The sequence below is a fragment of the Calypte anna genome, chromosome 4A, assembly GCF_003957555.1.
Source record: "Calypte anna isolate BGI_N300 chromosome 4A, bCalAnn1_v1.p, whole genome shotgun sequence".
NCBI classification, from domain to species: Eukaryota; Metazoa; Chordata; class Aves; order Apodiformes; family Trochilidae; genus Calypte; species Calypte anna.
Genome location: NC_044248.1, coordinates 8,423,955 through 8,449,421, shown reverse-complemented (window position 1 = coordinate 8,449,421; position 25,467 = coordinate 8,423,955). Strand labels below are relative to the sequence as shown.

Genomic DNA, 25,467 nt, shown 5'->3' with positions numbered 1-25,467 from the left:
GGTCAAAGTTTTCTTGGCAGATTTTTTGTCTTTTCAGAGGAGAGCTTAAGCTGAGTGGTAGCATAGAGTGGTATAAACATGACATACTAAAATTTGCCAGGCTAAACACTTCGGGCTAAACTGGGGATTTCTGGGAGTAACATTGTTTGGGTTCTTCCATCACCTCTGTAGCCTCCCAGGAAGGGTAAGACAGCATCATGCCTATGCATTAGGTAGCAGACACAGAAACTGTGTCATCCAACTGCAGCTTTGACAATGCTTTGATGTTTTGTGTCTGTAATGTATTTATCTCTGCTCAGTGCATATTATAAGGAATAGCTTGAAGATGTGCCTTTGTGTTTGTTGTAATTTTTTTTAAAGGCATTCGCCAAAATGCTTTATGGTCAATACAGGTCATGAAAATTAGATCAGACACTGATTTTCTTCTGTTAAGTTTTTCCTTAATGGATTCTTTGTCTTCTTGTAACTGTATTAGGCATTACATACTGCATCAGCATCTAATGCAATAGAGCTGTCGTCTGCCTTTATGTAGTGCAGGGAAGTGCTCCAAGGGAAATGAAAAAATATTTTTGGGATTCTTTGGTCATGGATAAAAACTTCACCACATCATTTTTATTAATAAGAAACACTTTTTTCACAGAAGATGGAGAAGAATGAATTTATAAGGGAGTAGAAAGGAATGCATGTAGCTTCCTAAAGAGACTTTCCTGGAGAGGTCCTAACTACAAAATGTTCACTGTGCAGGAGCCACCTTCCCACCTGTCCCAGGTTAGTGAGCTGGAAAGCAAGGGAGGCTCCTGGCAGAGAATGAGCACTAGATATTAGGGATTTGTTTTGTTTTGTTTTTAAACCGAGAGAGCAGTTGGCATTGGAATGGGTTGCCCAGGGAGGTGGTGGAATCAGCATCACTGGAAGTAATTTAAAAACAGTGCAGGACATGCTCTAGTGGACATGTTGATACAAATATTGATAAATATATTTTATTAGGTGGGGGAGATTGTTGATGGTTGATAGCTGTGATCTTAGAGGTCTTTTCCATCTCTGACAATTCTGTGTCTCTATGGGGTCCTGTTACTTTGCTCCCTCTGTACAGCTGTGCAGTGGCCTGGAGTTTCCATAACCTGCCACAGGTCCTGTGCTGACATCCCCTCCAGCTCACCTCTTGATTTCATTCCCGCAGGTGAGGCACTGCCGGAGCATCCTCTGCTCTGACCTTGAGCAGCGCCATGGCAGTGCCTGCCACTGGGGTTGCTTTCTGACGAGTCAGGTTTTGGGGGTTTTTTTTGCTGCTGGATGAGATTTTTTTTTCCCTTCCTCTCAGCAAAATGGAAATCGAGAAAGCGCTGCGATCCCTCCCAACCTCCCGCCTTGCAGCTTCACCGGACCGCAGATCCGAGGTGGGTAGAGGGAGGCGGTGATCGTTGGGGACTTGCGGGGGGGAATGCGTGTGTGTGTTGTGTGTGCCTGTGCGGGGTGGGCAGGCGGCTCAGCCCCGCCCCTCCCGCCGCGCTGCGCGGCCGCGGAGCCGTGCGCGGGCATCTCCTGCCGGCGGGTCCAGCCGCCGCGGGGTCGTCGGAACCGGTACCGTGTCCGCGGCCGCATCCCGAACCTCCGGCTGCCTGCGGGGGGGTTCCTGTGGCGGGCGGCAGAGGTAAATCGGCGGGAGGTTTGCCTGGCTGTGAGGAGGGGAGGAGTTGTGAGGCTGTGAAGTGCCCCAGAAGTTTGCTGGCAGGAACTGTGTGCTCTTGATTTGGCAAAAGTCTTCTGGCTCTTCTCAGAGGAATACCTTATTGCTTAAGATGAGTGGCTGTAGGAAGCGGTGTAAGCGTGAAATATTGAAATTTGCCCAGTACCTTCTCAGGCTAATCACAGGTTCTCTTCACACAGGTAATGACTGTTTTTCTTTCGAGCCGTGCAGCATGAATTAACGAGAAAATTGCCGTGGGTTAATCTAGCGATGCCATTGTTCTAGGGTAGGAGTCCTTTCGTCCTGTGAATAAGGGAAAAAAAGAATTCTGTGAACTGTGTTGTGGCTGAGCATGATACAACCAGGATGTACAGTCTTAGGTTACAGTGTTTAGACCGTGTGATGTGTTCTCTAAGCAGTTACACACCTGAATCCCAATCAGAATGGGAGTGTGGGAGCTTTCACCTCTGTACGTGAACGGTAATGCAGAGCATCCACCCGGCGGTCAGAAGGGATGAGTCTCATGCTCTTTATTTTCACTGATTCCTGAGCTCATTTACAGACTACATTATTCTTCTCAGAGGCTTTTGTTTTTATTTTGGGTTTTTTTGCTTATCTTAGGATCAATCCTGATGTGTCAAGATGATGTTACAGTAATAGCATTTGTGCTTTTTGCCCTTAAGGAATGTGAAAAACAAATGGTTTTCAACTTTATTTAGGGTTTTTGGTTGGTTTTTTGCTTGTTTGTTTTCCTGTAACCTTGGACAAATTGTCCAGTACCAGATAAGATTTCCAAGCTATCTTGAACAAATGGTATAGGTTTCTTCTTACCACTTTGGTAAATAGACTGTTCTCACAATTCGGTGTTTTTAATGGCTATTCTTAACAGCTTACAAATATGAAAGCTTCTGTGATGTCATACTGTGTTTATAAAATATAGTTTTGCTTCTTCCTAGACTTCCTATCTTTCTTTCCCTTGAAAAAATCAAGCAGATGTGAAAGTCCAGCATCAGCAGATAAGAGCCAATTATACTAACATGATTAGTCAGAATTAAAGAATTAAATTTATTTCGTTCCAACTATTCTGAAAGCTTCTGCTTATTTATTTACTTTCAGCTTAGGCATTAATGGAAAAATTTGGAGACAAAGTTGACTCTTCAGTAATATTTTAAAGTATTGACACATGTAGTTTATCAGTCAGGGCTATAACACTGTAAAGAATATGGCAAAAATATTGGCAACAAGTACTTTACAAGGTGCTGGGAACTTGTGGAAGTCTGATACAGTTTTTAACTAACCTGGAGTGTCTGGTAGCATACAATTTGCCTGACTTTTTTTTCAGTGCTGTTCCTAATCTGTCATGAGTTGTATCAATTCAGATTTCTCAGAAAATGCTGGCTTCTTGCTCCTGTGGCTTGCTGTGTGAGTTAAATAATGTACAAGAAAGCTATGTTAGAAATGAACACCAATACTGTTTCAGAAAGTCATCCAAGCTTTTCCTTTCCTATCTTGCAAATAATGTACACTGAGTTATTTTTCAGTCTCACTTCTGTGCCACAAGCCCTCTAAGCTCACAAATGGAAACCATTTTCCAGAATTCAGGATATTGGTTCTTGTTACTACTAAAAGAAGTTCTTTAATTTAGTTCATTATAATTTACAATCACATTTTCAATGTGGAATTATTGGAAAGTTAAGTAGAAAGGTATGAAACATGTTAACTGAAAGGAAGCAAGCAAGGAAAAACCTCACTCTTAAGATCTGAGACACTTCCTAAAAAATTTCAGTTCATGTCTACTGCAGGCAACAGTATCTTATCACTAATATTAGGTTAATAGACTTTGTCCTGTTCAAATGATGTAGCAAATAAAATCAATATGATGTGATAATAAATGAACCACTAAGAGAGGTAGAGCTTCACTGTTCAATTTTTGCTTAGCCTGGTCTGCTCATTAACCTCAACTGTTGCAATACCAGTTACTGTTCCTCTTGCAAAATCTAATGCATAATTCATTATGTTAATAATGAGTTGATAATGAATGAAGATGAATGAAAGTGTTAGAAAGTTATACTTTAGTTTGTATATTAAAGATACTGCTGTCTCTATCTTGAGCATTCAAAGATATAGAATAGATATCAGAAACAAAAATTGTGCTTTTTTTGGCTTTTTTCAAACAGGCAATGTATTTACTCAAGTGAAAAGTTACTTTTAAAATATAGGTATTTACTCAGGAACACACTGGATAAAACCAGTTAACTTCCTTGCTGATACGATTTGTCCCCTGGTTTCTTTTTCAGATGTTCTTTAGATGATTATCAAAAGTTGGAGCTGCACATTATTGAAAGCATGTGCACTGAATCTGATCCATTCCTCCTTTCTGTATGGGTGGGCTTGTAGAATATGTACTTTATCTCCATCACTACAGCTGGGTACAAGCTCTGCTGCAGTTGGTGGGATTACACTGATCAGGAAACAAGACAGTGAGCTCAGGGGATGACTGTTCACTGGCTGTAGGCCCAGCTAAGAACTCAGACTCCTGGTTTTGCTGCTTATGTTTCATAACCATTTACAACACTACAGAAGTGTTCTGTGGTGAATTTTAAGATTTAAAATAAAACTTCTCATATAACTGTCTGTGATAGTACATAAATTTGGACCTGTGCTTGCCGTTCACCTTGGCTGCAGCCAATATTAATGAAGCTGCCCCCTTGCTTGAAGGCAAATGCTGTGTAATTCTTTACAATGGTTTAGGTGGCAATCTCTGCCTGAACACATCCATCTCTTCCAGTTTTATTGTTGTGGGTTTTTTTACAGCAAGTTACTTTGGCAGAGCAAAGTAGTGACAAGAAAGTCTTCTTAACAAAGCTTTTTATTTTCCATAATTTCTGCTATATATTAAGCTGATGTGGTTCGACAACTGAAACAGGCTCCCTCAAATACTTCATGACAATTTCTCAAATGTCCTGCCCAGTCCTACTCTGTTGCCTGCTGCCTTTTGAGGCATGTTGGAACTTTCTGTTCTTTGAAACATTGTCATAAAGAACTTAGAACTTAAGGTGAGGAGAGCATTTCAGTTTTCAGATGCAACATGAATTTGTATACTATAAATAATGAGATCAATAATGGAGAGATCAATAAACATTGTAAATTATTTTGAAAACAATTTCAGAGCAATGGCAGGAAGTTTTCCTTGGCTGTCACAACTGAGTATAGGGGACTGAAGAGATAACAGAAACAAAATAGTCATTGGCTTCAGTGGTGAATTTCCCCAAGTGTGCCCTTTTCAGACATGTTCATATTAAATGCCAGTCATAAAGGGGGGATAGGTTTTCCAGGACAGATTCAAATTTCCAGTTAGTATTTGTGTTTACAGATAAAGAAGGAAGATGATAACTCTGGCTGTGGCAATGGTACTCTCTCAAAAACTGAAGTAATCTAATTCATCTATGTTTATGCAAATAAACCTACAGATTGACTTTTTATTTTTTAAAAAAATCTATAGATTGATGCCACTGAAAAATAGCACTGATGACAGGCTTGATATTTTTCTCAGTTAAAAATAATAATTAAAAAATCTATGTGAATGTGAGATTTAGATGGCACTTTCTTTGAGAAACCAGTGTACTGGAAGGTAATCTTTAATCTACTGTTTTGCCTGTTCGTGCATAGAAATATTTTCTAAAGCTACTGCCATGAAGACACCATCTGAGCACAAACCCTTTTTCCTTAAAGGTCTGAGGACACAAGCAGAGGCATCCAGGAGCACAGTGCTCCTGTGACTGTTGCAGATCACCTCCCCAGCCTTACCTGAAGTCCAAGTCCATTTGAGACAGCAGTTTATTCTGAATGCTCCCCAAAGCTGCTCTCCTTATTGGTGCAGAGATTTATTAGATATCCCTCTCCTGAACTTTGGAACAGGCTGTGTGTTGGTTAGGCTGTCTGCCAGGGAAGGGGATAATCTGTGTTGCTGACTGCTTAGCCTGGAAAGGACTGAGATGTCTCTTTCATGTGCAAGGAAAAAGTCCACACTTCCAAAATCTGGTAGTATGGACAAAAGCCCTCTCAATTTCTCGATGCATCGTCCAGCAAGCCACGTAACCATCACAGGACAAGGGATCCTCACTCTTTTCTGAGGATTAGGAATTCCTTGATTCCACCCTTAAATTGCTCAAAGAGATCTGTAACTGTCCTGAGAGCAAGCATCATCATCAAACCACTTCTTGTTGTTCATCCTCAGCAGAAAACATGTAAAAATAGGTCACAGCCATGCAGAGATCCCAAATGGCTGGTGTTGGCTCTCTGTCACAGCTGAATTGAACCAAGGTGAAAGAGGTTCCTCATTTCATGACCCTGTTCAGATAGAGTGGGAAATGCTGAGACTGAATGTCTCCTTCCTTCTTCACTTTCCTGCCCCATTCTACAACAACAACAAAAGAATTAAATTCATGAGATGTCTTTCTAGATTTCAGGGTGTGTGCTGTGGATTTCATGGTTGTTATAATAAAAGCTTAAGCTCAGTTCTTCAGATTTAGGTGTGCATGTTGTGGATGCATTGATGGAATAATGCTTAAAAATCAGGGTAATACACTGGGATTTTTACTCTTGGAGTGATGCTTTCCTCTATAAGTTAGTGGGAGATGTGATCTGCCTTTTTTGGCTATGAATATAAAACCCTCAGCCTCACCAGGGTTCTCCCATAATCAACTTTTTAAGGTATGGAAAGTTTAAAAATGAATACTTCAAAACCTAGAGATAAATTTAAATATTTAAGAAGAATGTAATAGACTAGTTAGTGCTAGAAGGTAAATATTTCAGGATAACTTTTTCCTTTACAGTTGAGAGGCTATAGGAAAGGGAAGATTGAGACTAATTAGCTCTTAAATGTAGAAAATTACTTATACTGCATTTTTCCTCTTTTTCTTCTCACACTTAAAATGCAAAGTATAAAAACACTGAGTTTAATCTGTGCAAAATCATCTTACATATTGCAAATGAAATTATTTCAGCAATTAATTAGATAATTTTCCTAATCTTAGGAAGAATTACTAGAGATGAAAAAGTGTTGTACTTTTCATACCAAAGAAATAGTTTCTCCTTTAATAGAACTGATTCTGAATTTTATTTAGTGTACCATTATCTAATCACTTCTGCTTACCTTTATGAATGAGTGATGCTGAAGATCTGCACAGTTTAAAAAAGTAGAGGGAAAAACTGTCACTCTGTCTCCCAGATGGTCTTTTCAGACCTTGATGTCTGAATAACAATGAGGGAAATATTCCTGAATTATTAACATGAATTTTACTACAATTTTTCTAGTAGTATTTGTTTTTTCTGTGTTGTTTTGGTTGCTGAATATGGTGAGTCAAAAGCTATTCAGTGAAGCCCAAAGATGTGGAATTACTGTTAGCTGATTATTAAATATGGATATACTTAAGACATTTTGTGTTTGGTTTCCTAAGCAGAAAGAATATGCTTAAGAATTTGTAAAATAAATCTGTAGAAGTGTTGTTTTTTTCTTTCTTTCTTTCTTTTTTCCTTCCCTATGTAGAATATTCCCATAAAAGCATTTTAAACTGCAGAGCAACCCACATACATGCTGCCAATTCTCATACCTGGTGCTTAATTAAGTAAGTTCAGAGGAACTGAGAGATTTTGGCAGACAAACAGCAGAGTATAAAACATCAGAGAGCTGCAGCAGTGACAGTCCCCAGGCATCTGCCTGTCAGTGCCATAAGTTGGTGCCAAGGACCTCAGAGCTGCTCATTTGTCAAAACCTGCCCTGGGCCAGGTCCTGGCCAGGCACAGGTGGGTCCAGTGCTGCTGCCTCTGCTTTGCTGCGTTGTGCTGGGCTGGAGGCTGCCTGGGCAGGTCAGAGGCTGATTATGGGGTTAATTGAACATCTTTTGGGCCAGGGATACATTTTGGCACTTGGATGAGCACAGGAATGTAAAAGCTCCAGTTCTCTGGTTGCAGTTTGTGTCTTCAGGGAGTGGAGCTTTGGGTTTGCTCAGATGCTGAGTGTGATATGATGTGGAAAAACAGATCCACACGGCCCTTTAGCATCCATCTCCAAACGTATTTCCTGCAGAGATTTTAGGAGTTGCTCTAAAGAAAGACTTCTAATTTCACTCATGCTTCATGGCACAGTTTTTATTGAAAGCGATACAAGGAACTTAAAAGAGTTATCAAAATGGAACTTCCTTATGTCTCCCTCTCAGATGGGATTTCTTGACAGAAAATTTTTCATCATCAGGGCTTTGGCCTCAAAATTTCAGGTAAACTATGCAAGACTGATAACTGAATAAAAAACAAGCTTGCAAAACAGAAATGGGAATGGGAGAAGCACTTGGTTAATGGATTTTATAATAGGATAAAGGTTTACTAGAAAATGGAAAAAAATGCAGATAAAACTAAGTTATTAAAATTCTGGTTCAGTTATGATTTAATCTTTAATTGTATTGATGTAACCTCCTGAAAGACCCACGATGATTTTTCATCTACATAAATTTATTATCTCAACATGTAGCCAAGTAAATGAATGAGAAACTATGCTCACTTGTTAAGACTACCTCTGAGTCACAGGAATATTTTTGTGTTTTCTGAAAGTAAAGATTAAAGGAAATTATGTAAGAACTGCAACTATTCATGAGAGCATGAAAGGGAATAAATAATTCTCAGCTCCTCTCATAAAAGAAACAGAAATGCAAAATCTACCTTGCTGTACTGTATCCAATTGTACAAAGTAAAGTGGGAATTAGCAATCACCTTCACATAAGCAAAATTTTCTGTAAAGGAAGTTGTGCAGTTGTATCTCAACTAAACTGTTGAGCATGCACTGAAGTATTTTGATTGAAACCAGGCCAACAAATGGTGGTAGATGTCTTTTAGCTATGAACCCACAGTAAGACAGTACAATTAATTAATAAAAATTAAGTTTTTTTAATCTTTTCAATAATGTGTGCCTGTTTTAAAAAGAACTCTTTGCCTTCTGAGGTACTAGCAGTGGATTCCTAAAACAAACATCAAAGACTTGATGGTCCCCAAGTCCTTTGCAATGAATTTGATGGTTCCCTAACCTTTTCCATGGATGTCCATGCATCAAATCAAAGACACTCCAGAAGTCAGCTTAGAAAAGCAAGCCTTCTGCTAGTACTCTTTAATTTGCATCTCTCAAGCAAAGGAGATGAAAAATCAAGTGCTGAGAAAAGAGTATAAAGCATTAGAAGATTAACTGTTGTGGTGTGGGTGTTATATCTGTCATTGCCAGGGGTTAGATTTATGTAAGGGTCATTTATAATATGATAGGTTTGAGTTTGTTTGCTGTTTAAAAAAAAGAAAAAAAACCTTTGTCAGGAGTGTGCAGTAGAATGCCAGTTTATAACAGTGAGTAATTAAGGTAATTCAACCACTATGCAATTCAACCCCTGTCTTTCTGCCATCACTGCAGTGCACTTTTAGACCTGGACCTCTGGTTCCCTTTCTTTTCCCAACCTTGTAACAAAGGGAAGTGCAGATGAAGTGGTCCACGACCCCACTGCTGAGCATCCTGCTTCTTGCTGGAGCACCAAGAGCTGCAGCCCTGTGCCTCACTCTTTGCCTTTCCAACCCTTTCTAAACTTCTCAACCCTTCCAGACTTCAGCCCTTTACTAACTTCTGGCTGTGCTGAGCTCCTTCCTCAGCAGCAGACAGTTCTCTGTTCAGGAGGTGATCTGAGTGCTGCGACTGCAAAGCTGTCTCTGCTCTAGGGTGAATGATTAAGTGGAAAAAGGTCTCACAAGCAGGCATTTTAATGATGTTCTTGCTTTGCTGTCACAACGGAGCAGTCACCAGGCTCTTCCCTGCAGGGACACGTTGCTGTGAGTTTAGGGCACACTGGGGCACATCTTGTAGAAAGAATGACTTCAACACTCAGGATATGCTACCAGCTAAATACCCCTGGCTTTGTTCTCTCAGTGCATTTATAAATTCTTGTTTCAAAGCAGCAGTGGACAGAAAGGCAGCACTGGAATATTCGGTGAGGTTTTTTCCCTGGCACTTCTGGGTGAAAGAGAGAAAAAGCTTTTGAGTTGTCCTATTTAAGAAGAGGAATCTTTCTCACCCAAGACTATTATTTGAACCTCCCTGAAAGTGCTTCTGTGTTTCTTCCCACATAAGCAATTTTTAAATGGTGATGTTCTGATGTATGTCCACTGAAATGAATTTTTCTTTCTGAAATCTTTTCTTGTAGCATAAAAAGATTTTAAGAAATAGTAGAGTGGACTATTGAGAGAAATGACTTTACAGCACACTATTCTGCATAAATACATAAAATAATGTGCTGCTTAATTATCCTACAGTGTGTAATGAAGTGAATCAGTGAATAAACTTTAATGAATTCTTAGAACCATTTTCATGACGACATTTTAAAATTTTCCTCATCCCCTTAGTGTAACCATAGAATTTCTACCATCTTCTTCAGCTCTCTACTTTGATTTCATCAGATGAAATTCTGAAATATAGAACCAAACTGGAGTAAAAGGACTTTGCTCAAAATCAAGCATCCAACAATGATGCTCATCTTCAGCCAGAGACAGTAGACGTTAGGTGGCTGTTGGACAAATTTATAGATAGAGGAAAAACAATGATAGGAGAGCTTTATTCAAGGCTGCTTTGCTGCTAGGATGTTAGTGGGGACTCTGGAATAACTGTTTTGAATGCAGGTTAATAATGTTCCATGACCTTCTGCTGAAAATAATGAAATACTTCTATTGTAAAATAAAATGAGAGAAACAATAAATTAAAAGAAAGCAATAATCCAAAGTAATCCTAAACAACATGAGACAGCAAGCAGATTAAAAGGATATTTTCCCTTTTTTTTGCAAATAGAATCTAAACCAAAATTATTTATATTGATGTAATGAAAAAGCTAAAATGTCAACATTAGGCAAAGTAGCTTTTTTTTTTCTTTTTGTGTTGCTGAAAACATCTTTTGATACTGAATCAGTATGGTTCATCTACCTAATAATTTTTTTTTTTCTTTCTTCCTTTTAAAAGAATTCCAGAATTAAGGCCTGCATCTGTTTTTACCTAATGAGGTAATTTGAACATCAGGTATTTTTCATATGCAGAGGTACAGTGTTGTCTCCGTATATGTAGTCACACAAGTTTTGATGTATGAAGGTGAAATCTTTGAAATGTAATTTGAACATCAGGTATTTTTCACATACAGAGGTACAGTGTTGTCTCCATATATGTAATCACACATTTTTTATGTATGAGGGTGAATCTTTGAAATGTCCCATTTAGGGAAAGTAGCCTCATTAATTTCAAATAAACCAATCAAGATTTCATTTGAAGTTCTGAACTTTATGCTTTCTCAGTTTCCTGATTAGCACTTTGATCAGTGCAATCTTGGTATTAGTCTACCTCAGAGGGAAATCACTTCTGTGGATGGGTGTTGTGAATGCAGAAATGTTCCAAAGTTGAATGCTGAGTAGGTTTCATTCTGGTAGTTGGCTGAGACACCTGAATGTCAGATAACAAAAGACTGAGAGAAAAATACTTTAAAAAAACTAGCCAAATAGAAAACTTCCCAAAATTACATTTATTATTTTTAAGACCTCTTGGCAAATATATTACTAGAATTTTGCCCAAGTCATCTTGTAATGGTGGTAGGATTTTTGTTGCATTGCATGTTTGTGTACCTGGCCTTTGAAAATGCCTATTTTTGTTATCCTAAAGAAATAGGACCCCTCCTACAGGCTTTCTGTTTAGAAATTGACTGGACTATATAAAATAATCTGAGACAAAGGACTAAGATGTGTTAAACTTAGCAGCAGTTAGCTGAAAAGAAATTGTGGGAAATTGCCATAATTTAGTGCACTTACACTACATTCTGCTTCAAGCTGGACCAGATTATAGTATTTCTTTTGTTTACCCTAAAAAATCAGTCCTAGGTATGTACCCCTTACACACTGCAACTGCAGGCTTACTGAGGACTTCCAGTGATTTTGTAGCTCACTCAGATTTTAATTAATATAATAAAAAAATGTATTATAATAAACTGCTACTAACCACTCACAAATTATACATTTTCCCCACTTCAGAAGAGTCTAGATAGACTGCCTTTGCTTCCCCCAATTTGCAAACCTCTCTCTTCCTTGAAGCAGTATCTGCAAAATTCAGTGCTGTGCAAAATGTTTCCACTTCAGACTTTATAATCCTGCATATGGCAAACTGTCTGAACATCACAGAAGATTGAAGCAGTAGTAAAAACTTCTGTGAGTAGAAGGGTATCTTGAAGTAGGGGATCTAAAGGCAATACCCTAATCCTTAAACATATTCTTCTGAATATGTTTAAATATTTTGTTCAAGAAACATGTATTTTTAACACATTGATTCCATCATGCAACTTCTTTCAAAAATGTTTTTTTCCAAATTCTTCCAAAAGAGGCATCCTTGGAGTCTTAATATTCCATGTGCCATGTTAATTGGAAAAGGACAGTTTCCATGCTGTACACCACTTCTTTTGAAAAGATTGCATTTTTATTTTCTCATTCCAAATCTGAAGGTTAATTAGAATGAAAGAGATTTCAGCTTTTCTTACAAATGACCCATGGAAAGGCATCCCATAGCCACTTCTAATGATCACCCTTTGGAAGTCCTACGTTCTGTAATGTTCTTAGAGTCTAATCTGCTGGCATAATTTATAAAGATAATAGTAACACTTCAGCCCTATGTAGGACAAAGCACTTGGCATTATGCTTAAAAATACTCTTAAGGGAACTCTTAGAAAGTTACCAAATCATGCATGCAAGATGTTAGGAAATGGTAGCATTAAGACTATCTCAGCTTTAGGTATAGCACAGTGCTTAACTGTGTATGTGCTTGTTCTGGAACCATTGCACAGAATAACTTGGATTATAGAAGCAATAATGAGTGGAGTGCATTTAAGGGAAAAAATTTGGATGCAGGCTGTAATAAATACCACCTTAGAGTACAGAAGAGTATTTTTTGGTTGTCGAGTTCTTGTTTATTTCATAGGGAATTTCTATCATGGACAGATTTTGTGCAACAATTCTTAAAGACAATAAAATGGCAGATAAATTCAGTGTAGATTACTGTGAAGTAGTGCATGTTGGGCAAAGTGATCTTTATGTCCAGATGGATAGGTGGTGAGCTTATTACCAGTCAGGAATGAAAGCCTGGTGTTAATAAATCTGTGAAACTTCTTACTAAGTGGTGTTGTAAGTGCAAAAAGTTCTATGTTAGTTCAGAGGGACAAGCACTTGGAAAATAAATCTCTTGGGAGTCACTAACTAGATTAACTGTGGTATATGTAAAAAGTCCCCTGAGCTGAAAATAGTATGTGTCTAGGAAAGTGGTAGGGGAAAACATGCAATATACTTGTTCTGGTTTCTCTCCTCTGGATATACACTGGTAGCTGCTGCTGAAGACAACATATATTGTGTTATATTGGGCTGTTCCTTAGTCTGAACCAATACAATTATTCTTAAGTTTTAATGTGAGAAGAACTTCTCTTCAGTTAAGGCAATACCACTTCTTCAAAGGATGGTAGAGCATCACAGTTTAACAGTTGTAACCTCTGCATCTTCTGAAAGTGTTCTACACTAAAATCTCCACTTGAGTCTCTTCCTCCAATCACCAGACATTTAGAGTAGGCGGTTTGCATGGAGTTATAAACCAAGCATGAAGTAATCTGAAACATTTTATTCAGTGTCTTAGAGTCTAGTTAGAAGCATCATTGCAAGGGTTTTTTTAATACCTTGGGTTTGTTAGGCTTCACATATGGAATAGCCTTAGAACAAGTTCTAGAACCTAAAATATAGGTTTTTTCACTAGATAATAATGCTCTTGTTCTGTTGTCTTAGTGTTGCCTATGAATGAAAATATGAATGGTTATACTTAAAGGCCCAGTGCAAATCTGCAAGACTAACCTGAAATCTGCTGCATGTTTTGTGGCAGGTAGGATTAGGTGGGTTAGCAACCATGAGTCTGGAATCCAGCACTAAAATCTATTAGAAAATACATATGAAATTACTGCAAATGTCAGTCTCATTATTATATACATTCAGTCATCCAAGCCAAAATATCATGTTTGCTTCCAGGCAGACACCAGTGATGAGCTGCTCTTGAATTGCTGTACTGCAGCCCAACACAACTTCTCTAAACTTCTTCCATTATCAGGTCAGGAAAGGAATAGCAAGATAAGAGAAATCTTAAGAATTTTCTTCATTTGCAAATTTAATTCAAATTCAGTAAAACTGCTACATTTCAGAAGACTGAGAACTTAAGTGACCTTATTCTAATTTAGCATAATTCATTTCTCAAGGAAGTTAAACCAAACAAAGTCTATTTTAATTCTGAATGAGAGGGTCTCAACAGAGACTGAATTAATTTTAACTCTTCTACCTTGCTGATTAATTAATATTTAACTTCCTTGAGCACCCTGTGTGCACAGCTCCTCAGGAGTCCTGAGAAGGTGTCAGGGCCTTTTAGAGAGAACAAGATGATTGTTAATTTTTTCAATCAGCTAATAACTCTTAAAAATGCAACCAAAGGCAATCAGGTGCAAATTGATGCCAAAGAGAAAGGAATACAAGACAAAACTTGATGAAAAACCTACCTGAAGTACAAGTTGCACATGCCCAGGAGAGTGAGGGGAAGAAGATGGAAGGGAAAGAATGCGAGTGACACTAGGCTAGAAAAATATATCTATTCACAGACACTGATACAGAGATATTTCTGTGTACCAGACTCATCCGTGGTACAAAGCCATTGGCAAAGCTGTACAAACAAAGAGCTTGGAGCAAGAGAAATAGGGGACAGCTTGGTGTCATGTCTGCAATCTTTCAGCTTTGAAATGCTGGGAGTTAGGGCAAAATGATCAATCTCATGATTTTACTAAAAAAGCGCTGTAGAAATACTTATTCCTTCCAACCGGGACTGGTTTTAAGTTCACAGAGTTAGAGCAGTAACTAAAATGCATCCTGGGGGAGACTGAGATACTGATAGTGGCCAAGCAGTCACTCTCCTGTATAGTCTGCCTGGTTTGGGAAATTCCATCCCATTTCAGGCTTTCCCCCTCACCATACGGAGGGGAATCTGAGAGCTGCCACTTCCCCAGTCTCCATGCTCGGGACTCTCTGAAACTTTAATACTGAGTGACAGATGTGAATGGCAACAATTCCTGCCCCTGTGAGGAGTTACCTTGAAGCTCCTCAGATAACCTCATTAGGCTTTTGGGAGAAACTAATTGAATTGTATGTATTGCTTACAGGAAGTTCTGGACTGATGTATTAAATTACTTACCTGTTGTCTGTACAGTATCATACTGAGCCAGTAATTGAAATGTCATCAGTTTTAGTGTAGGAATAAGGGCAGTGCTTTCAAGATTAGTCTGCTGAAATGTCTTTATCAATCAAGTCATAGAATAGAGAAAAAAAAATGTTAATTTTCATCAAGGAGACTACTGCCCTCCAAAAAAAGTGATCAAATTCTCCTACCTGTTAATCTTGATAGTGGAAATAAGCAATTGCTATGTGCCCCCTTTTTTATTACTATTTAAAATATTTATCTTCTATCCTACAAGTTGAAATCCATCAGTGAAGAGTTAGGGAAAATACAATGTATAAATAGGAAATAGAATAGATTTTCAGTGCTTTTATGTTGACTGTTTACCTCAATATAAGAAGGATATTTATTTCAATATATATATTTAAAAATATGATTTTAGTCACACTGCTGTTGATCTAAGTGAGAAGATTTAAATTTGAGGGAATTTAGATTTTTAGATTTTTTTGTTTAAATTTTGTTTCTATTACAGCTTATCCAGAAGATAAATACTGTCTCATTGTGTATGAATAGAAATAAATCTGTTCAAGACATTTTGTACAACAGTATTCTTTCCAAGAAATGTGATGTTTTAGTTAATATTCTATGCTACTATTTTTTTTACATTTAGTTAATCTGCCTCCAATCCCAGATATGGAGTCCCAAAGTACTCTTGCAAAGTGTTACAACACAGCTACTTAAAAATATCACCAAGGTGTAGACCTGGAGATGAGGAATTCCACACTGTAACTACCTTTATACCGACCTGGAGGTGCATTGCTCTCCTTTAATGTCTGACAGGGCAAAGGACAAGAAAATGAAATGGCTGTACCCCAGTGAATTACAAACATGAAATACAAGTAACCGAAAGGAAGTTGTAGTGAGTTGGGGATTGGTGCCTTATACCAATTAACAAGCAATAGAACAAGAGGAAATGGTCTCAAGTTGTGCCAGGGGAGGTTTAGATTGGATTTTAGGACACATTTCTTCACTGAAAGGGTTGTTAGGCACTGGAACAGGCTGCCCAGGGAAGCAGTTGAGTCACTGTCTCTGGAAGTATTGGGAAAAGGTGTAGATGTGGTGCTCTGGGACAAGGCTTAGTGGTGGACTTGGCAATGTGCTGGGTTAGTGGTCGGACTTGATGATCTGTACGGTCTTTTTTCCAAAAAAAAAAGGATTCTATATTCATAACTTCTGCCACAATGTCTGACCAGTTATTTCTTCTCCATTTCCTGATTTCATCCTTTTAATTTTTTTTTTCTTATGTATCTGTAAATCCTGCTTAATAGGCCCTATTTTTGTTTTGCTGTTGCCTTGTCAAGTTGTACCTAAGAGAGAGCAGAGTTGAAACTAAGATGTTGAAGACTGGCTGTCTCCTTAAAGTATAAAATCCAAATCAAAAGGTCATACACATACTGAATGGGACTGATGTTGCAAGACTTGTCGCATAAGATCAATGTTCTCCTTACATCCAGTCTGTTGTGTGCTACTCATTTGCTTAGATGGATTTAACATTGTTCTTTTCTTTTGCCTTTCACTGAAACAGTGGTGAGACACTGGAACAGGTGGTCTGGGGAAGCTGTGGATGTCCCCTCCCTGGAAGTGTTCAAGGCCAGGTTGGATGGGAGGGTGGGAGGTGTCCCTGCCCATGCAGGGGGGTTGGAACTGGATGATTTTTAAGGTCCCTTCCAACCCAAAGACATTTTGATTAAAACACGTTATCAAGGCAGAACACATATAAGTCACTGGGAATTTCTTCTAAACTTGAGAAAAATATGAATCTCTTGGTCTGGTGCTTTGGGAGACATGATAATGTGAAGATTATTTCACTGATGTTGCTGTCAGTCATAAATATCTGTCATTCCAAACCAAGGCTTGGTTGACTAGCTAGAAGGAAAAACTATGATCTCAGATTTTTGTTTCACCACCACCTCCCTGACAAGGACAAGTTCTTTCAGCCTGTGGGTAAGTACACTGGTGCCTTCGTTCTGCTGAAGTCCAAGAAAATGTTGCTAAAACTCATGCCTGTGCTTTGATCCTTTGCAGTCCTGCAGCAGAAGGCACTCTGGTAGAATTAAGTAGCTTGGTATCTATCTTATGATGTAGGATTAAAGATTTAGCATCCCAGCACTGGATTCCTGAAAAGTCCAATCAAGAAAAATACGTCAAAGGCATCCAAATGCAGAAGTGCAGTAGCACATGACTCAATACAAAGCAAAGTTACCAGGACAACTGTCTAAGAAATGGGTGCTAAGCTACTTTCAGTGTAATTCTGTAGCTGTCACAGCCTTTCCTCATCCCAGCCAGAGGCTGGAGGTACCTTTTCTCAGAAGGTCACCTTCTACATAGACTCTTCTTTTTACTATGCAGTTTGTTAACCTCTTCCCTCAGGCAGTGCACAGCATCCTGTCTCTGAGTGGCACAAAAACCCCTATACTGAGGCTACTAAAAATTCATGATATGTAATTTCTTGTAGATTTTTTCTTTTTTTCTTCTCATTGCCTTCCCAGGCTGTGAGCAGTAGCTGTTGGAAATTGTGTGCTTAAATTACATGGCAAACTATGATAAATTTCCTTGCATAGAATTGTACCAACTGCTAAACTACACTACTCATTTTCATTTCAGTCTGTTATAAAAATGCAATCAAACATCCTGAATCACAGATGGATGATTATAAAATTCAATTTGTTTCATTATGTCCTATGGGGAAAAAAGGAATTACGTGTCCTAAAAGTGAGCTTTTTAAACTTATGTGTAGATCATCATTTTTAGAGGATAATTTTTACTGGAGTTTGTAATAATATTCTTTTAAAATTGTATATTGAATAATTTCATTATATTACATCCTAATTTGAAAAGTAAATTGCAAGGAAATAAGGTGTGGAGAGTTCTGCCCCTCCCTTAAGGCTTTAACTAGTCAGCTGTAAAAGTGATGGTAAACTACAGGATGTTTTGTTTTCTTTTCTTTTAATTTAACTGTGCTGCTGACAAGTGTATCTACCTCTCACACTAATGCCTGGGAAGGCTTTTTACTCAATTTTAGATGTCCTTCTTGTTACAGCAAGTGTTGTACTACAGACTGGGATTCCAGAAGGCAAAGGTGCTTTAGCACTGTAGTTACAGGGAAAAAGATGTTGAGATCTGCATTTTGATATTTCTTTTTCTATAGATAACCAGTACAAAACTTCAATGGGAAAAATTATATAGTAGATAAGGTATCTTTCTATAGTAGAAAGATAATAATGTTTTACTCCAAAAATACCTTTCCTTAGACTGCTAAGTTTCTGCATTGTTTGTTTGGTTGGTTGGTTTGTTGTTTTTTTTTTGATGTTCAAATAGAAATTGATTCAGTCCTTCACCCTCCTGTCCTTTGCTTCTGAGTGCTTTAGCTTCAGTATCTCTCTTCCATATTCGAGAGCTCTGTTAACCTGAAAAGCTCTTTACATTTCTTATCATTTTGTCCTCTTGCCCCTGCAATGCAAGCACTTACTTGACTGAGTAAAAGGTTTGCTTTGCTGTGTACCAGAGCAAAGGCTATTTAAGGCTATTTTGTTTCTCTTTACAGTTTGTTATTAGTCATAAGTTATTCATGTATTCCTTAACTACTGCCTGCAAAACCATGAGTTTAATCTCCTGACTCTTCACTGCTTTTAACTTTCCTCTTGCTTCTAGGACTTGTAGACCTTTGGCCATGTAAAATAAATGTCTTGTTTAAGGTATAGGCTGATGTACCAAGCAGTATTTATTGTTCAGAAGTATGGGGTGCAATGACAATCATGCCATGACCCTCTCCCTCTTGTTAGAGCCTTGCACAATCATCCTTCTAAACATTTTAGTTTGGACATGTAATGTCCATGTAATTTGGACATAGCTATGTTGGAAAATGGTGTGTATGAAGCATTAGCTAGGTCAAATTATGTTGTTTTATTGTAGAGGGCTGCTAAATTTGCTAATTTTTGTTACTTTTTTGTATATTGCTATTGAAGTTTGGCTTGCAGGCTTTTGACTTAATGGTAAATATGCATTTTTGTTTCAGGACCCATTTTCTCTATTTTCATTTTCAGTAAGAAAAATTTCACTCTGGTTGTAAGCTAAGGGACACTTTCCCTTCACAAAAATTTATTTGGGGTCTTCTACTGATCCTATCATCCTAAATCAGTCATCCAGAATTTGTTTAACTCAGATTTATAAAATTTACTCTGTGCACTTAGAAGAGGCAGAAATGGACAAGTTGGTTATTTATACTCGTTTAATTTTTATACTGTATGGTTTTCTTTTATAAAATTGTATTCCTCTCTCACACTGAGCTAACTTTAAATTATAGGACCCACGTAGTTTTGGACTCAGCTGTTGTGAGTGTGTTGCTTTGTTACCCCTCTGTTTGTCAGGGAAAAAAAGTTTCTAAACACTCTGGAGCTCTCTTCCCTGTCTCTACAGAAATTCCACTTTTTTCTTCCCGTTATGGTTTTGTTTGCTTCATAAATTTTATTCTTGTAACTAAATGCAATTTGAAATTGCTCAAGCCAAGCAGCCTTACAGTAGCCACCTGCATTCTGCCTTTTGAATTATCTGCAGTGGGTAATTGGAATTTTTGTAGAAAGTGCTTCCAGGTGGTTATGTCAAATTTCTCCAAGATTGGTTGCCCCCTTCCTTTTTTCTGTCCCTTAATTTACAAGCCATCCTCATTTACCTTTCAGAAAAGCCTGGTGTAAACAACTGATCTTTTTGTGAAGGCTTTGGAAGTCAGCAAGCTTGGGCTCTTTGCCAGTTTTTAATTGAGGCCAATTACTCCTCTGAGCTTTGGGTAAAGGAACTTGCTTCTCTGCTGATAAAAAGCAAGACAGAGAGAATGCATTAGGGCTTCTAGCAGCTTTCGAAGCAGAAAGGTCATTAAAAGTTCTTTGGCAGTGGCCATCCTGTCATGCAAAGCGTGGAAGGAAACCTACATGAAAGGCATGAAAGCAGAAGAGAATAAAAAGAGTATACTGAATAGGAAACAACTCTGAAGGGTACAGAATGGAATTCAGAATCTCATTCCTATGGCCACCTGAAACAGGAGTTTCTTTTTGCATCATATTCCTGATGGATAATTTCAGAGAAATGTTTTTGTTCTAGAAAACAAAGTGCACTTCTGGCTTCAGAGATTGAGGGTTTCTACTGACTCCTAGGAATAAAGAAACCTATTAACAGCATCTCAGGGGAGGTGTCAGGTTGTCTTCTGAATGTGATAAAACATAAGAGAGTTATTCTTGCCTGTGTCAATAAATTTTCTGTAGCTTTGTTCAGTGACAAGAAAATTCTGGCTCTGCTGTCTTGAGGCCTTCTAGTCTCCTTGCTGTGGAGAGATCCCCACTATTAATCCATTGGTTTTATCAGGAAAAGATAGTTTTCTTACAAAACTAACTACCCCTATGCAGAATCACATAATATCAAGACAAAGGTTATCATATAAATTGAATATGGGACTACTGATACAGTAGTTTAAAAGTCATGTAAGACTGGGGGATTTAAAGGAAAAAAATAAAACTGGGAACAAAATATTTCCAAGTAATTTTCAGTAATAAGAAATCCATAGAAAAAGTTTCAAAGTTCCTGTGGCCTGCTAATGGTAATTACAGTTTAATAATGTTATTATTCAATTAATAGTCTCAGTAACATATTATTACTCGTATATTAATTTTTGCATGGAATTTTCTCTTGAGAGCTGTAATCCAAAAGAATAAACAATCCAAATGTGAAGTCTAGAATAACTATGAAATTGCTGTTTGCTTGTTGTTTAAACAGAATTTCATGGATAAAAGAAATCCCTGGAAAAATCCAGAATAATTTGATTTTTTTTTTACATGTTTCACAATCTCTGCTTAATTAGAACTTTAAGTAGTTCTAATAATGCTAATGTTAATCTAAATTTATATGTTTTAGACAACAGGCACCTTGATTTGTAAAGGTGTCTTCTATACTCCCTGCAAGTCCATAGAGGGTATAGTGGTTAATGAGGGCACCCTTTGAGGCAATCAGTTAATTGGGTAGATGTGCTAATTTCTATATGGTGAACTGTACATCTGTTCCCAGAATGCTAGTAATCTGTCATTGTAAGGATAGCCTAAATTAGCATATCCTTCCACTTGAAGGTTACTGTTGCTTTTTTAGACTTTAGGTTCACTTATATACTTTTTGTCTCCTAGATCTTTGATTCTATTATGTCATTTGCACCTACACTATTCTCCTGCTTAGCCTTCTGAACTAAATTATACATGAATCACCAATGCTGCAAGGGATCTTCATTGTGTCTAGAAGTGTTGACATTGGTTCTATTTGTACAATACAGTTAAAAAATTACTCAAATTTTGACCATGGCAGCTCTAAACCCCATATTTGATACCGCTGTGCTCTGTCTGAGCCATCAAAATACAGCTGTGTAGAAACAAGCACAGGAGAAAGATTAGAGAAAGATACTACTCAGTTCAAGTGCACCTTACTGTTTAGCTAGTACATTAAAAATGCAGCTCTGGGCTATTTTATTTCTTAGAGCTGTGACTATCATTCCTCCCAATTTCCTCAGGAATGCTAAACTACTTGGTAAGGGTTACTATGGTGTCATTATTTAAGAAGTTCAAAGTAGAAAGTAGTTATGAATATTTTTGAAAGTAAGCTTACCTGCTTATTCCCATCATTTTCTTTTTTCCATAAAATCTTTCTAGTGACATTTCCTGATTTCTCACTAGAGATCTAGTGAAAGAGCAAGCTTTGCAGAAAAATGTCTGGAAGCCAGAAGGTAACAATTTCTTACATATTTTAAAGGAAAAAAAGAAAAAAAGACTTTGCTAAATAGACTTTGAGTATCCTAGACAATCGTTTCCAGTTTGAGCATATGTTACAAAATGCATCTCACATTATTTCCATCACAACCTGCAAATACAAGACTAATACAAATAAGTTATAATCGGGCACAAGGTAAAACTTGCAAGTCTGACAAAGGTGATGAAGGGGACATCATAATAAAATAAATGTGAAGGCAGTCCTGAAGCTTAAGGCTTGTAAGAAAATGGTAGTGCTATAGTAATACTATGTTAGTAATCATACATTAGTTAAGTGAAACAATAGGAATCGTATGCCAAGGAGAGCAGATGGCTCTTCAGTGTTGACCTGAAAAATATCAGGGAACTGTGAAAGAAGAATATATGGCTTGTATTGGAGAGATAGAAAAGGACAAGAGATTTTCAGAAGCATGGGAAAGAATGAGGCTAATAAAGTGTGAGAAGAAAGCATAAGCAAGTCAATGATTGAATATTATCTCTGGAAGGATCTCTAAATAGAATGGGCTTGTTGCATTACTTTTTTTAAACAAGGTAGAAGTTGTTCCAGTTATGAATGAACAGATGTCCTATGAATTTTCATTAGACTTCACTGAAGGAAGATCCAGGAGAACAAGGAAAACAGAAAATTTTGTTCCTACCCTGAAGTTATATAGGCAGATCTTATCTGAATAGAAGTCGAGAATTAAGTGAGAAAGTACATGGGAAAACTTTGAGTGCTTATTTTGCAGGCTGGGATGGAATACTAAGTAGGACTTTGGACTGAAGGATGGCCAACCTTGAGTGCTTCACTTTTTGTGAAAGACTGTTGGTTAGCTGCGGCCTATGACTTAGAGTGAGCCCCATCACTTTGTGTCCTGATCTTTGAAGATGGAAAAACCCATGCAAGAACAGATTCTCTGCTGTGTTGTTTTGTTACTGCTACTTCCACTGCTGTGTTTTCAGGTTTCTGTCTGGGTTCTGGCTGCTCAGTGGATGTCATATATTCTGTTAATTAACAAGCAGAATAATTTGCCTTCATTGCTCTTGAGTTAAATATAATCTTGCGTTTTCATGAAATTTCATAAGCTAAGATTTTTCTGTCTGCATCCTCTCCATATTAAATATTGCGTTTTAAAAATAGCTGTTACCATTTAAACTTTCCTATGAATATAAGCTTCCTAATGCCTCCTAGTTGAGGTAGGTAAACAGTTAGTGCCATGACTGTGTGAACAGGAAAAACTTCAGCAAATACTAGCAGAAATTACAAGCAATGGCCAGGTTTCCTGAGGCTAAAAGATTATTTTACCTCCATGTTGAAATTCCATGTCAGTTTTAAAGTAAAGCTTGGTTTTCATGTCAAGAATTGCACAAAATCTTCCTTTTCTCCAGCATCCATAATCTTTGGGTGTGCTCCACATTCTGTTGCTTATTTTTTCCCCTTTAGCAGAGGGAACAGTTATGATGGATGGGAATCCACAGAGTAACCCACCCGAGGGGATCTTAGGGCGTGGGTGCTTGGCTCTGGTTGCCAGCCAGGAGTCTGGGTGAGTTCTGCTGGAAGCTGTAGATAAGAGCAGGTTCAGAGAGGCTCTGCCTCCTCAGAGATGCTTGCTGCTACTGGTTGATCTCCTCAGTGCTGAGTTCAGTTGGATTAAAAAATTCTGCTCCTCAAGTGCTGGGGGAAGAAGTTTCTTCTAGGGGAAGATTGCCTTGACGTGCAGTTTTCTGTCCCCTAATCCCTATCCATGGCTGCTTTGATGAGGGGCAGGGAGAAGATGGTTCACTCTTTCTAATGTTATATAAATACAGTCTTTAATTTTCAGGCTCATCTGATTTTCTCTTAATTAATCTTTAATGGAAAATTAAGTTTAGTTCTGAGATCCCTACGTTCTTCTCTGGAAGCCTTTATTTTAATATATATACCATAAAGCATAGTGAATGAATGGTGCAGTAATATGGGCTAATGCTGTTTTCACTCATTTAAATTTTCCTTTAAGGACTCATTTGTAATATGCAAAATAGGGCAGGGGGACCATATATCATGAAGATTAAACCTGTCAGAGCAGCTCAAAGATATCCTTTTAGGAAAAAAAAATAACACTATTAATGTAATAGATATGCAAAGCCCTGTAAAATGGTTTTACAGAAATTGCTGCAATTCAGTCAGACCAAGTTCATCTGTATTTAGACTATTTCTGCAGAGCTATAGGTTTTTTGTAGGATATTTTTATAATGAAGTGTGATGATTGTTTTTTATTTTCATTCTTTTATCTTCCCCTCTAAGGATTTTTTACTATTTTCACTATATTTACTATTTTCAGCTGGTGAACCAGATCAATAAGAGAGTAGCTGCTCAATTTTCTGTTCTCTCCGACTTTGTTTCGCCCTCTGTTAGTATATGACACAGTACAGCAAGTAATTCCCTTCACTTGTTTATCCTTAAACCAGTGAAATTAAATAAAAGTCAGTAAATATCAGACAGTATGCACGTTTAGGTTTTCTTTTGGAGGGAATTACTTGAAATGTTGTTCTCCTCTTGAATTTAACTGTTTCAAAGTCATGCGCATTAGGCATAGCAGTGCAATAGAGGCAGAATATTCTGACCTGTAAAGCTTTCCTCTTCTTTGCATGCATGGCTGCTGCAAGCCTCAAGGAAAGAAGCAGCAGCTTTGCACTTCATGTGATGGTTCTGTAGGCAGCAACTTCACTTTTCTCTGCTTAAGAAGGAAGAGCAATCAACTTGCAGCCTGTGGATGGCAGATTCCCAGTTTGTGTGGCTGGAGTGATGTGGTTCTGGCAGGTTTGGCAGGTGTTTCATACTGATAACACAAGACCAAAATACACATAGGCAGGAGTATGCACACACACACACACACACTGGCACAAACCTCAGAATATACATTAGCATTTTGTACTCATAAAAGGCAAGCTATTATATTTTTTAATTTTTCTTAGAAAAATTAGAAAGTCAAATAGAAAAAATAGAAAAAGTCAAAAGAATTTCAGCAACTTTTTCCTGAGTTGTGTTGGAAAAGTATTGAAAAATATTATCATGTGCTTTCAATTTTCCATTTTTTTTTTTCTTGAATTGTCTTTAACTGCTAACTGACCACAATATTATTTTTAATAAAATATTCCAGCACATCTCAGAAAAGCAAGAATAATTTCAATTAACTCAAGAAGCATAAAGATAGAATTTTTTTTTTCTTGTTTGAGTTTTTTACTTAAAAAAAAAAAAAAAAAGACTGCAGCCCTTTGTCCATTCGAGACTTTTCCCAGGTAGCATGAGGAGCTATGCCTCTCATTTTCTTCACTAGGAAGTTAGGTCTAATCAATAAGGTAAAAAGAAACCTGGGGATCAACTCAGGCAATATTTTGGGCTTTCTGATATTCTGTAGACAAGTCTTGGAGAATTCATTTCTTGATGCTTTTCTGGTGACATTACTTTGTTTCTTCGAGCAGAAAACTGCTCACAAATGTACAAGCCACTTTTTTTTCCACCCGTGATTTTTAAATTATAAAATTCTGCCTCTAGTATCATTTCTGAATCTCAGTCATGGTGCACTAGGGCATCTGTGTGTGTGTCTATAGCTGTAGAGACAGAAGATTTTATAAATTGAACATTTTACATCTGTATAACTTGCTGGTAA

General features: G+C 37.7%; 1 protein-coding gene across 2 annotated transcripts in view; it reads left to right on the top strand.

Moving 5' to 3' along the window:
* The window catches only part of KCNIP4 (potassium voltage-gated channel interacting protein 4), a 380,377-nt gene that overhangs the window by 93,474 nt on the left and 261,436 nt on the right, over positions 1-25,467 (top strand). Inside the window, exon 1 of one of the 2 annotated variants that reach the window (XM_030450067.1) lies at positions 1,800-1,887. The exons of the other annotated variant lie outside the window; for it this stretch is intronic. Within the exon in view, the coding sequence (XP_030305927.1) occupies positions 1,800-1,887 (88 nt within the window). Of the gene's footprint in view, positions 1-1,799; positions 1,888-25,467 lie in introns of those variants that run through there. 2 annotated transcript variants of the gene reach the window in all.